Here is a 14,691-nt window from a genome sequence, read left to right as displayed (position 1 = left end):
AATATCACATATTATAAACCTTCTAACTTAATCAACTTCCATTTCTGCTTCCACTAGCATAACAATTTTAAAGTACATGTCTTGATTTAATTAAAATAAATTAAAAATTTTTACTTTAAATGGAAGCATTTTGCCTATCAAATGAACAATGATAAAAAAAAAATGTTAACAAGAAGTTGGGGCATTTGGTAAATCAGGAACTTTATAAGATGCTACTATTTGACCCAGCAATTATACTTTCAGAAATCTCTTCAGTACTATTGCAATTATCAGAAAAGCAGAAAAAGATGATCAAAAAGATTTCAATACAGTATTATTTATAATCATAAAAATTCAAAAAATACTAAGAAGCCTACAACGGGGATAAAAATTTTAAGAAGCCGTAAAAATTAAACATGCTTATGAGACAAGGTTAAGAGAAAACAGGAATACACAGAGATAAATTGATTCACCATCGTAAAATGTTTTTCAAAAAGTGGAATGTCAAATCAGAAACAGAAAATCAAAGACTACAGGTTCTCTTTTATAAGTGAGAGCTAAATAATGGGTACACATGAACATAAAGATGAAAACAAGAAACTGTGGGGACTCCAAAAGGTGTGAGGGAGGGAGGAAAGGCTTGAAAAACTACCTGTTGGGTAATATCTTCACTATTTGGGTGATGGGTTCACTAGAAGCCCAAACCCTGGAATTATGCAATATATCCATGAAACAAACCTGCAAATGTATCCCTGAATCTATAACAACAAAAAAAGAAATATGTAGAAAGACATACATATTACAAAATTAATAATGTATTGCTGAGAGGTGGGAGTACAGAAAGTTTATTTAATTGTTCATATTTTTGTATGTAAGTTAACTTTATACATAACTTGTAAAATGAAAAAACAGTGATTTAAAAAGATGCAAAATGTATGGTTTTTGAAAATCACATTTAAATGCATTGTATTTTATAGGACTTCTACGTTTAAATCAAGACAGAGTTGACACAATTCTTAAACAACACACAAGTTCTTTCTACAACCTCCTCACTAGCAGTAACATTGCAATGACTCCATTTTTTCTTAATATTATACACCCATTTTTGCCCTTTTAAATAGAATTGAAATTTTGGCTTACTTTACCACAATATTTCCTAAACACCGAGCCTTCAGTTTTTGCATGTTGTCATTCAAAATCATAACTGCAAAGTAAAATATAAATATTGAATAAAAATAGCCTTAAAGCTTAAGCATATTCCTATAATTTTTATATTCAACCCCCAAAATCTCTAGATTAAGAAAGTAATCTTTTAATTCCTTGAGACTGTGAAAATATATAAACTAAAATATCTTACCAAAAAAAAGAGCACATGTATTTGATTCCTAACATCAGACATTTTCCTTCAGAATATCACTTAAATGAAGAGATCGTATCTCAAATATGTGGTAATTTTATGTCTATGTCCACTAAATATATCCTTGTCGTCTATCAGAAACATTAAAAATGTGTCCAGCTTTTTTAAAAGTAAAGGAAATGAAGTTTTCAAGCACACCAAAAAACATTATACGCAACAAAAATAAAGTGCTTACAAGCACCATAAATCCCTTATTCTGATTTAAAGCTTAATATCCACTTAGGAGCTTTAAATTAGCTCAATTTAATCTTCCCAAATATTATCTCAATACTTTCTATGCTGTCCCAATAAAATCCTAAACGAGTTTAGGAGATCAAAGCTTTTATCCACATTCAGTAACCCTTGGTGCAAACTAAATATGAAGATAAGTCATCATCTTCTAGGTTTTAATAGATTATTACATGTAGCCTCATTCATCCAGGTAATTCTACCTTAAGCAACTATGAGAAAAGAAGGATGTTGGTCTCAAAAAAAAATTGTTCCCTCCTTTGTGCTCCTGGAGCATTTTGTTTTAAAATTCTGTATTGACAGTTAGTAGAAGTGCCTATATCTCACTAGGTTGTGAGTTCACAGAGGCCAGGGCTAATACATCTTTGTTTCCCTAAATATCAGCACAGTGGCCAAATCACTATATGCCTCTGCACACATTCTGTTACCCATTCAGTTTCCCTGTCTATGAAATGAGAGAAATTTCTTTCTCATAGTGCTTATGCAAGGAGTATATTAAAAATGTATATGAAACAAGCTTGCATATGGTACTCAATGAATGTGTTAAATTTTTTATACACAATGGTTTCTTTTCTTTCCTAAAAGGATGTCTTTTTTATTATACTACAGAATATTACATTACAGTTTTCATCTCTAAATAATCATAAAAGTTATAAAAATACATAAAAAATCATCAGTCATAAAGTCACTGGTTCCTTGGTTATAAACGTTTAACCTGTACTGTCTGCAAGCCAGTTGCTTTCAGACAGTGAGAAACTTCTGTATTGAAGTTCCATGGGCATCAAAGCTTAACTATTTCTTACAATTAGATATAAAAATGGTACTGAAATACTAAAAGAGAAATGTGTTTAACATCTTCCACAATCAGAAACCCCTAAAAATGTCTCAACACAAAAGCAATTTTTCTGATAAAAGGAGCAGAGATGACAGGCTGTTCAAACAGAGGATTTCACTAAATCTGAGTTCATCACCTTTTCAGGGCTAGAGAAGTCACTGACTTCACAGAATACCTATTTCTGCCCTGAATAAAAAAAATCTAAAGCGTCTTTTTATAAATATATCTTCTAGGTTAAACCAAATGATCCATTTTCTTGTAACTAGTCATTGTCCTAGGAGAAAAATCCAATATTTTTATGTTAGAGAAGCAAAAGACAAATCTCTGAATTTTGTAATTTATACGCAAATAAGAAACATGTCAGGAATCATATTTTGTTTCCCAAAGCGGGGCTTTCTTCATAAGTCTATTAAGCCAAATTGTGTGACTTTATGCAAATTACAAAACCTCTGTGCCTCATTTTCCTGGTCTGTAAAATGAATATGTGAGTCTAAATCAAGTCAGTCCTCTGGATTTTTTGAAATATTAGTAACACTACTAGCTAAGACTTACACTGTCTTTATACTGGTAGGCACTGGGTTAATGCTTTGTTGCCTAACAACACCGAGCAGAAGCCCTGGAAAGCATATAGAAAATATTATTCCTATTTAGAAATAAGAAAACAATGTCTGAAAAGTTAAATGACTTGTATAATTCATATACCTCGGGAGATCTGTCCAAGGGAAATTATTTAATAATGATTACTACCAAATATTTAAAACCAAAAATTGACAGATTATAGCTTTTAGTCACATAAAGCCAGCATCAAAGAAATGCTTTCTTTTGGAATCCTCCCTCTTATTATTATTTATTTATTCATTTATTTGCTCGTTGAGAGAGAGTCTTGCTGTGCCTTGCCTAGGCTGGAGTGCAGTGGCACGATCTCAGCTTACTGCAACCTCTGCCTCCTAGCGTCAAGCAATTCTCCTGCTTTAGTCTCCCAGGTAGCTGGGATTACAGGCACAAACCACCATGTCTGGTGAATTTTTGTATATTTAACAGAGATGGGTTTCACCATGTTGGCCAGGCTGTTCTCAAACTCCCTGACCTCAGGTGATCCACCTGCCTTGGCCTCCCAAAATGTTGGGATTACAGGTGTGAGCCACCACTTCTGGTTTGTTTTTATTTTTAAATAATAAGGTTTAAAAACTTTGTCTTCACTTCTAAATTAAAAGGCAGCATGTGTAATATATAATAAGAAACTGTAGCTTTTGAAATGAAAGCAAGCAAATTCTGAGGGCAATGGTTTGCATTGTACCCAGTAACTAACTAGCAGTGTTACCTTAAGATGATTATTTAGCCTGTTAACTAGTTCGTTAACTCATCTCTAAAACAGTAATAATAGCTCTGAATTAAATATACTTTGGCATGAAATGAAATTATATATGTAAAGTACTGGGCCCCCTGCAAATGTTTCCTTCATAGTAATTTCACACCCATATTCCTAACCTATCTTACAAATAATATTATTTTGGGGGTTATAACAGTTATTTAGAACATATCCTGGAAATCCACAACTTTACTTTTGACAGGAAAAATTAAGGCATTCATTTTTAATACAAGGTATTCATTCATCCAAATTCTTATTGAGCATCTAGTTCATTTCATGCAACATAATACACACTAGATTCAAGAAAATGCCAAATTTATTAACATTACATATTATCAGGGTCATTCCTTACCATTGTATCCTGGAACACTTTTTCCTGCTTGCCCTGGTGGAGGTGTTTTAGAATTACCTAATCCAATGCACGATGCTGTAATTGGAGATCCAGTCTCTGGAGAAGAAATGTTATTAATCACTTCATGTTTTAACTCAGAATCATGTTTCTTGAGTGCATGCACACTCTACCCCACCCTAGTTTGGCACATAATGTAGTTGCATTAGGAATAGGTGAATAATACAAATATATTATTTAAAAATTTAAAACTAGTAACCTATATAGCTACAGTATTAAAACTTAGTAATTCATATTTATAATAATTTATATAGTAGTGTTTCTTCTAAAGAAAAGAAAGGTTGCTCTAGTGTTTTCAATTGCGGATCAGCAGGCGTGAAGAATGAAAAATTATGCGACTGTGACGGTTCTGTAACACACCTTATAAGCCAAAATGATCACTAGAAAAGATGCTTTCTCTTGACTCACCTAAAGTTATTTTATCATTGTTAATTACAGTTGTGTCAAAATATTTTTGTTATTTGTACCTTATTCTCTGGAATAAGTAACCCAAAGATTTTTGAAATTATTAGGTTGATGCAAAAGTAATTGCAGTTTCTACCATTACTTTTAATATATAATAATATCATGCTCTAATTTCCCAAGAACTACACTTGCCTAGAGAAACTGCATCTAAAGCTGAATTCGGCAATACTTTATCAAGTTGTTCAGAATCTGCTGTTCCTGGTTGTTAGAAGCCCCAAAACACAGGAAGGAAGAAAATTATAGTCTGCTGACTATTCCATCAAAACCACAAACTTTCTCACAGCTAACTTCAATGATTGACAAAAAGGCTAAATTTGTTTTCTGTGTCTCAAGTTGTAACATCCAGAATATTAACTATTATCTGATAACCATAAGTCCTGAAAGTGATCCTTTTTAATGGAGGAATGCACCTATTAACATTGATTGATAAAAGCAAGTTTGGAGTGAACACAATCTCTTAAATGTGAAATATATATGTATGAAAGCGCAGGAAAACAGTATTGGGTTAGTGAAAAGTTTGGGAATTACTGGCTTAGTATTATACACATAACCTACACGTACATATACCCATGGAATTAACTGCCAAACCCATCATACCCAAAGTAATCCAAAAAATTAAAGGCATCCATCTTCTGAAGTACTCAGAATGTGTTTCTTCTACCATGTGCTCTACCATAATTTATCACATATTTATATCACTTCAGAATGATGGGAAGAATTTATTAATGTTCTTTACCTTCCAGAGTAGTTCATTATTCACATTTTATGGATGGTGGCTCAGCTGGCATCAATAACAGAAGATGAACTCTTGAATATCAAAACGCAGTTCCTAAGTCACAGTCTAGTGCTTAAGATGCTAAGCCATATGGTCACTGCTAAGGATCATCAGCAAGTAACCAGAGCAGACATTTCTGATGTTTAACAAAGAGTTCTCAAGTATTTTCCAAGCCCGATCCGCAAAAAGGAAGATATTTTATGAAATGGCAATCCATAGCCATGTAATACTCCTGCCGATTTTCCCCACAACATAATCAAAGCAAGGGAGGAAATCTGCGTGGTCAGAAGCATTAACAGCTTTTCCCTTTTGTTTTTTCAGAAATGTCCAGGTTCTCACTTCAGCTGTCCTTCAAAATAGGTATGAAAGGCAAGAGGAGGGGTGATGACAGGAAGCAGTCTTATAGAGTGAGGTGCTTAAAGAAGACACGCAGAATGAGTAAGATGATAATGGGAAGAGAAACTACTCAGACACATTAGGAAAGGAGATACCACTTTCAAGATGCTTTTGTTATGTCTACCACCCTGGTGCAAGGAAGCTCCTAATGTAAATTTATTTTAGAAGTATTTCTTACCAAGTTTAGTTTGTCAAAAGGGACACTCCAGTTACCCGGAGTTCAAACTCTCTAGAGTTCTTAACACCATAGAGCTTTTACAGCTTGTCAACAGATAGCTCTAGAATCTAAAATGTACCTGCCAAGGACTCTTGCACCTGCTGCCTAAAAGAAAAACAAACAAAAACCCACCACAAGAAATCTCCAGCTGCACCTTGCTCTGCCCCACCTCAGTGTGGATTCTCATGAAAAATGTTATCACTCTGCTCTTGCTATCACACTGGGAGAAGGGAAATACAGGGAAAGAAGGTGAGAATATAAGCTAGTCTTAAATAAAGCTGCAAGACTGTAAGAAAGGATTAGTGAAGTACTGTCCATATTCACTGCCTAAGCAAGCTGATATACAAACCTCCTGAGATTCCCAAGCATCTTTCTATAGTAATTATTCATTTATAATCCTAATCCTTTATCCTTTTTATACATTATAAGACAACTAGGAAAAGCTTATTTTTCTATGATTATTTGATTAATTATATATTTTCTATATAATTAATCTTAAGGGTGCTGAAAATGAGGTTACCTAAAGTGGATAATATATGCTTATACTTTGCACATTAGTAATTCAAGAGTCCTATTGACCTTATTTTGATTGATTCATTCAGAGGATTAGCAAAAGAACTATTGCTGGTCAGGCTTGGCAGTTGATGTCTATAATTTCAGCACTTTGGGAGGCTGAGGTGGGTGTATCACCAGAGATCAGGAGTTCGCAACCAGCCTGGCTAACATGGTGAAACCCTGTCTCTATTAAAAATACAAAAATTAGCACAATCCCAGCTGCTTGGGAGGCTGAGGCAGGAAAATTGCTTGAACTCAAGAGGTAGAGGTTGTAGTGAGGCAAGATCCAGCCTGGGTGACAGAGTGAGACTCTGGAGGGGAGGAGAGCAAAGACAGAAGAGAGAAGAGAGAAAAGAGAAGAGAAGAGAAAAGAACTATTGCCTGTGACGTGTAGAAAATGGCAGTTCCTAGGACTCTACACATATTAAGGAATCACAGAAAGGATAAAAGTGAGCTGAAAAAGATCATAATTGTTGTTACAGATACTTTGGTCCTCCTTCTTTGTACCTCTGAACATCCTGGGACCCAAGGACTGACCCATCTTCAATGTAAACATATACATATTTTCTCACACACTCATGCATATAGATGAGATAAACACCCTTGCTCTCAAACTGGTCCATGTGCAGAATAGGCTTCAGGTTAGTGACAGCCCCTAAGCATGCTACAATCCTTAACTGAAATCCTATGGACTCCCAAAGCCCCATGTCAAAGATGTTCTAAAAACATCTGCTTCATACTACCCAGCCTATAATTAAGTGGCTAGCAGTTATTTAGGGAGACAAGAAATCTAGATGTCATGTTGTAATTGGGAAATAGCTACAGTAAACAAACCAGAGCATTTTCTTTGTGGAAGAGCATTGGATACTCACTTAGAGACATCTACACAAAAGCACCTAGCCTCAGAAACACAAAATCTTCTGCAAATCATCAGCATAGTTTCTTTAGATAAGAGACAGCTAGGAAGATGATGACAGGGAATTGAAGGGTGTGAAGAATGTCACCTTAGCATATTTATACTCATACTGCATTAGAAGCTAATAGAGAAATTTCTCTGTTTTCAAAAAAGGACAAACTTCATAGTATCTTCACCGCATGTCTTTACTGACTCACTCTACTTTATAACAAGTTGTTACCTAAATGAATTTTCTTTAAAATTTCTAACTCTGAAGTAAAAACAGGGAAGACAACTAGAACTATATTTTTTTCAAATATGAATTATGTCACATACCAAAACTTAAGTGCTTTTAATCTAAATAATTGTGTTTAGTGCCACCACAAGACTACAGGGAGAAAAAGTAATTTTATTTTTACTGATGAAAAATTCTGAGGCTTAGCCAAAAAAATTTAAACAACTTGTTCAAGTTTTCATAGTTTTTTTCAAATGAGAAGAATGAAATAGACAAGTAGCACTTCTGAAATTCTCAAGGAAAAGAGGATGATCAGGGAATAAAATCACCTAGACTGTGTCTCAGTAGAGGAAGAAAAATCCCTGTTGACAGGAACTGAGCCCAGTCTCCCATACTTGCAAATGGCAGTAGTGGTGGTACCAATTACCTCCTAGCAAAGAGTTTTTGAGCAGCTATTACGTGCTAGGTGGTGTTGCTAGAACTGGACATACAACAATAAACAAAAGTAGCCAAAATTTCTACCCTAGTGGAGACCTCCCAATTTCTAAGTGGAAGACAATGAACAACATATTATACAAAAGTAAAAACGTATTGTGCATAAAAGAGTAATAAATACTAAGGGAAAAAAGGAAACATAAACAGAGTTTGAAATGTCATGGAGAGGAGTCACAATTTTGTATTGAACAGGAAAGACCTCCTTGAGTAGGTGACATTTAAGTAAACACCTGAAAGAAGGGAGGACATGTGACACTTAGATATTTAGGGGAAAAGAATATAAGAGAAGGAAATATCAAGTTCAGAGGTCCTGAGTTGGGTTTATTCCTAGATTGTTTGGGAACAGTGAGGGAGCCAATGTGACTGAAACAGAATCACAGAATTAACAGAAAGTATTAATAGGAAATAAGGTCAGAAAAGTATTGAGGCAGATCATGCAAGAACACTTTAGATTCATCCTAAGACGTTAGTCCGATATTGTAAGCTAGTGAGGTTCTGAACAAAAAGTTAATGAATCATAACAATGTAAATATAATTTATTTAAATAGTTACACACCATTCGGGTTCCATCGACATGTTTATTTTATTTGGGCTGCAAGAGAGATAGATGTGTAGTAGGAAATGCAGAGACAGACAGAGCTGTATTAGAATAATTGGTTAATAGATTTCTGTGGCTTCCTAAACATCAGGGACCAATTCACATGATTATTCACAAGATTGACAGAAAGACTAGGGCTCAGTTGTATGGTAGATGACAGACAGACTGTGGGTAGATGGTCTCCATAAACCAAAGATAATCAATCCTTTTTGTTATATAAGTGTGAGCATGTATAATATTGATTATTTCTAAAAGACACTTTGACAACTCTTATGAAAAATCCTTTATCTACCCATTTTGACCTGTGATTATTATGCATTCCATGCCTGTATATTTCATACAACCTATAAATATATACATCATCTATCCACAAAAATTTAAATTAAAAAAAAAAAAGAGGCTCATTACTACATTCCCAGCATTTTGGGAGACAAAGCCAGATGCACTGCTTGAGCCCACAAGTTCGATACCAACCTGGGCAATGTGGTGAAACCCCATTTATAACCTCCCAAAATACAAAAATTAGCCAGGTATGGTGGTACACACCTGTAGACCCAGCTGCTGATGAGGCTGAGCTGGGAGGATGACTTGAGCCTGGGAGCTCAATAGCCTGAGAGCACCACTGCACTCTAGCCCGGACAGCAAAGTGAGACCTTGCCTCAAAACAACAACATTGGCAAATTAATTAATTAAAGTTTAATCAAAGCCAATTTTTGAAAGCCTATGTGAAAAATAATTATTCTTGCTGTACTTTATACAAATAATCAGGCCAAGTTTAAGACTAAAACTTATTTTTACAAGCAAATCAGTCTTATCATGATTTGTCTTTAGTAAAAATGTAAGACTGGAGAGAGAAAAACTATTTTCCAAGAACTCTGGTAGATACCTGCTATTAGATTCTAGTGTCACCAGTTGTTTTTGAGTTTTTTCCTGCAATTTAGACTGACCTTGCTTATTCCTGTGAACCAATCAGTGATATCTGACTGCAGCTCAGAAGAAACAAGAGGGACATGTAACATAAAATTCCAGATTAGTATTCTAATTCTGGATATATATTGGAATCAGCTAGCAACCTCCTATCAGTTTGGTTCCAAGTTACAGTGGCCAAGTTCATAGAAAGCCTTCTTATTTAGTTTACTTATTTAGTTTATTGGGATAGTTATTACTTATTTTGCTTTACTATTATGGAATATATTGCTATTGTACTCTACATGTAGGAATGCAGGATAATTTTACTCAACGTTCTCTTAAATTGAACACTTAATCTTCCACATATCACCTTTTAACAAAACCCATGAGTTACGAGTGGCCCTCAACATACAGACACTTTCTGAGTTCTCTCTTCCCTGAATACAAGAGATGCTAATAGGCAGGAATATCATCGCCCCTATTCAGCCTGAAGAAGTTACAGAAGACAGATTTGCATCCCTCTACAACCCTTAGGATTAGGGTTACCTTACAAAAGGGAAGGGGAAATATGTCACAGGCATTCAAATGTCAGAGGGACTCCATCTTGAATAGAGACTGGGTAAAATAAGACTGAGACCTACTGGGCTGCATTCCAAGGTGGTTAGGCATTCTTAGTCACAGGATGAGATAGGAAGTTGGCACAAGACACAGGTCACAAAGACCTTGCTGATATAATAGCATGAGGTAAAAACAGCTGGTAAAAACCCACCAAAACAAAGATGGCTGTGAAAGTGACCTCTGGTCATACTTACGGCTCATTATATGCCAATTATAATACATTAGCGTGCTAAAAGACACTCTCACTAGTGCTAGGAACTTACAAATGCTAAGGCAATGTCAGGAAGTTACTCTATATGGTCTAAAAAGGGGAGGAACCCCCACTTCCAGGAAGTGCTTATCCCATTCCCAGAGGACTCATGAAACATTCATCCCTTGTATAATCAGAAAATGACCATAAAAATAGCCAAACAGCAGCCGTTGGGGCTGCTCTGCCTATGGAGTAGCCATTCTTTTATTCCTTAACTTTCCTAATAAACTTGCCTTCACTTTACTCTATGGACTTGCCCTGAATTCAATCTTGTGTGAGGTCCAAGAACCCTCCGTTGGGGTCTGGATCAGGATCCCTTTGAGGTAACATATTCATCACTGAATACTGTCCGAGTTGTTTTAGTCAACCGTACTTAGAGCACTAGAATCCCGGGCTGATTTCTGCCTATGATTCCCCAAATCATGAGATATGATTGTTGGTTTAAGCTGCTAGGTTCTGAAGTAATTTTTTTTTAACATAGCAATAAATACTTGGAACATTTCCCATTAAAATGTTATATAATCTTTTTTAAAAAGATTTACTGCAATCCTCAAAAAAAAATTGCATGTAGTTAACAAAAACATTCTCCTAGCCTGCAGTTGAAATCAGGCTGTGTGCCTGAGAGTCATTTGTATCAGCAGGACCAAACAGTCCAGTCTCTAACATTCTGTGCTCAGGAAATGTTTGCTGACTAGCACATCCATATTTCTAACATGATTTTAGGCTCCCATGTAAAGATCAGGGGTCTAAAAAAAATTAAGTAGCAAATCACAATTCCAAAATGAACCAGAGAAAAGAAAAATAGATGACTCCAGGAAGATAAAAACTATATGTTACTATTATAATTCCTTTACAACATTTTCTTATTCCAAGTATGATATTCAAAGGACAGTCATTCAATAAGTATTTACTGAATATATTCTATTCACTAAAAAGTATTTCTCTTTGGGAGAAGGGAGTGTTAAGGGTATAAAGACACGCCAAATAGAAATTGTAGCATGTATAAAAGTTCAGAAGTTAGACTGTCAAAGGACTGCAAGTTATTCAGCACAGCGAAGCTTGCAGGAGACAGGTGCACTTAGATGATGAGAGATCAAGTGGAAGAAGTGAACAGAGGCAGATCATAAATGCCTTTTATGCCATGTTAGGAAATTTGAATACTGTTCCAGGAACAATGGGAGACATGGGGGTTTCCACAAAGGCGATTAGCTCAGAATTGCATCATAGAAAAATCTCTTCAGTTGCTAACTGGAACACTAAACTGATGATTCCAACCCAAAGCAATAAATCAGATAGATGTGGGCGGTCTGGTGAGGTGAGTAGCAGTAGAAGACAAGACCAAATTTTAATTATACTAAATATCAAAAGGTCTTGGTGACTGTCTGTATATGGGGCAAAAGCAAAAGGGAAAAGCCAAGTTAACCTCCAGGGTTATGGCTCACAAGTTAAAGAAAACTAGATGTGACCAAGGCTTAAGAGGAAGATGTGGCAAGTTCACAAGTCCAGTTCTATAAATGAGAGCTCCCGCTGCATCTGGCAATCTGCCATTTTGCCTTTACAGTGGTTCCAGAAACTACATTAAAACAATATGGATTTAGAAGTCAGTAGCCCATGCTGCTAGTGGAAGTCTTAGAAATAAATGAATGCAGCAACCTAGCACTGCTGAGTCATATTAATCAGAGCATCATGATGGGCATAGAGGCAATTTGTAAAGAAACCATTCTTTTCACCTCTGAATCTATACAGTGAACTATAAATAACCTGAATAGGTAGCAGAAAGAAAGCAGAAACAGTGAGATGTACATTAGTGAAAGAAAATCAATGTAATCTTTGTGTTCAGGAGATGGTACGATTTTAGTTTAAAATACTTAATTCAAAGCAACCTAACTTTTTGTGCAGGAAGACCATTAATTCAAGCTATGAGACACTGCTCTTATCCTACTCCCTTACCAGCACATTGTCTCTAACTGTGGAGGATTCAATGGAGAAGCCCATAAATAACCTGGTGTTCAATTAGATAAGAAATGCTGAATTAATAAAGGCATGAGATAAAAGAGGTATGGGAGAGGACCCAGGACAGCACTGAACAATGAGCGTTCTGGTTCTAATGTCAACTAGCTTGTTGGCTTGAGGAAAGTAAAATCTCTATGGTTACATTTTCTCAAACATAAATTGAACTTAAAGACTATAAAGTCGAGTTTTTTTCAATCGGAATTATTTAAAGGCCAGGATTCTAAAAATGGCCTTTACATTCATGAAGAACTATTTATAGAAAGGAAAATGAAAATTATATATATTTGTGTGTGTGTGTGTGTGTGTGTGTGTGTGTGTGTGTGTGTGACCATCCTGTCCAACATGGTGAAACCTCGTCTCTACTTAAAAAAAAAAAAATTAGCTGGGAGTGGTGGCAGCTGCCTATAATCCCAGCTACTGGGGAGGCTGAGGCAGGAAAATAGCTTGAACTCAGGAGAAGGAGATTGCAGTGATCCTAGATGGCACTACTTCACTACAGCTCAGTCAACAGACTGAGACTCCATCTCAAAAAATAATAAAAATAAATAATAATATTTTCTGAGTGCTGACTATACACCAGGAATTCTTCTAGGTTGTTAGTATGTATTTCAGTTTATTTAAAGCTTTCAATTAGTCCTGAAGAAACTTAAGATCAAGCATTTGCCCATGGCTATAGAATAAGTGGCTGAAGTGGGATTTAAAGGCAGACCTGCTGGATTCTGCATTACTTCTCCATAACCACATTGTTTCTCCAAGGAGAATAGCCACCTGCTGTCTTCCAAATTAAAATTCACAGCAAAGGAGGGATTGGGAATTGTTTTGTGGGGTTTTACATATAACAGGGGGAATCAAATTTTCAGACAATAAAGTTTCAAAGAAAGGTACAGATACTTTTATTCTTGTGAAGATCTATAAAATTTGACATATTTTTCACCTTTCCAATGTGAATTATACATGATACTTGCCAAGGGTAAGAGGAGAATTAGAACAGATATTTCAAAGGCCAAACCAACTTTATATTATTAGCTGATTTCCCAGCGTCTAGTCTCTTGCCAAAGCATTATCACTAACATAATAATGAGCACAAATAGGGATTCTAAAACACAATTCTACAGCTCTGAACTAATTTGTGTAATGATATTTTTGAAAAATGATATTCTTTTTACATTATAATGCCTGGAAAACGATTTGATGACTACTGTTTGGTTTGGGAATTCATTGTCAGGTGGATTAACAGTTTGTAAACAGTAAATCACTTTCAGAAAGAGAAAGCCTTATTAAGCATGACTTACATTAGACAAAAGGTTATTCTTCCCACAAACCAAAATTCACGTAGCTTACTTCTAAGCTCTGGCTTTTCAAATTATCGGTAAAAATCACCTTCTTTAAACTAATGAAGTCTGCTCTAAATGAGGAAAAAATGCTGTTGCCAGGCAACAATAAAGACATAGGGCTTCTTTTCTTTCTCACCAGATGGATACTGTCACGGCATCTCTAGCTACATGTTGCTGAGATGACACTGTGTCTATATAACTGCTTTTTCCCCCATCACAACTTCTCATGATAAATTTATCAAAAATATCCTTTCTTTGAATGAAAGAAAAATATAAATTTATTTCTATTAACCTGTGAAAAACAAAGATGAATCAGACAGCAGTAAGTCATTCATATTACTGAAAGATTATTTGCATTCTACTATTTGTAAGTAGCCCAGGGTATCTCCCGGACAACCTCATTCATGGGGCTGTGTTTTGCCAGTTCAGTACAACCCAGCTCTTTGAGTTCTATCATTTGCGTTTCACACTAGTTCAATGGGTTGTCTTTGAAACACAGGCATGTACTTTAAAGAAACTCTACCAAAACAGCGCAAATTTGATAGACTCAGAAATTACTGGGTAAAATACAGAAACAGAGAATAATAAGTAGTTTAAAAGCAAAATCCAGAAGGAAGCTTTGATAGCACATGGAAATATTCTGCTCCCCAATCTGTAGGCATAGGAATATTTGCTAATGGCTATTGGTACCTAAACCGT

General features: G+C 35.5%; 1 protein-coding gene across 1 annotated transcript in view; it reads right to left on the bottom strand.

The window, feature by feature from the left end:
• Positions 1-14,691, bottom strand: part of ACSS3 (acyl-CoA synthetase short chain family member 3) — a 161,131-nt gene that overhangs the window by 38,920 nt on the left and 107,520 nt on the right. Inside the window, exons 10-11 of the mRNA XM_032296849.1 lie at positions 4,181-4,276; positions 1,120-1,183 (exon numbers count right to left, since the gene is read on the bottom strand). Of these exons, the coding sequence (XP_032152740.1) occupies positions 1,120-1,183; positions 4,181-4,276 (160 nt within the window). The remainder of the gene's footprint in view (positions 1-1,119; positions 1,184-4,180; positions 4,277-14,691) is intronic.

This window comes from Sapajus apella, unplaced genomic scaffold (assembly GCF_009761245.1).
Source record: "Sapajus apella isolate SASKATOON/1434 unplaced genomic scaffold, GSC_monkey_1.0 scaffold2, whole genome shotgun sequence".
NCBI lineage: Eukaryota > Metazoa > Chordata > Mammalia > Primates > Cebidae > Sapajus > Sapajus apella.
This window is presented reverse-complemented; position numbering and strand designations above follow the sequence as displayed.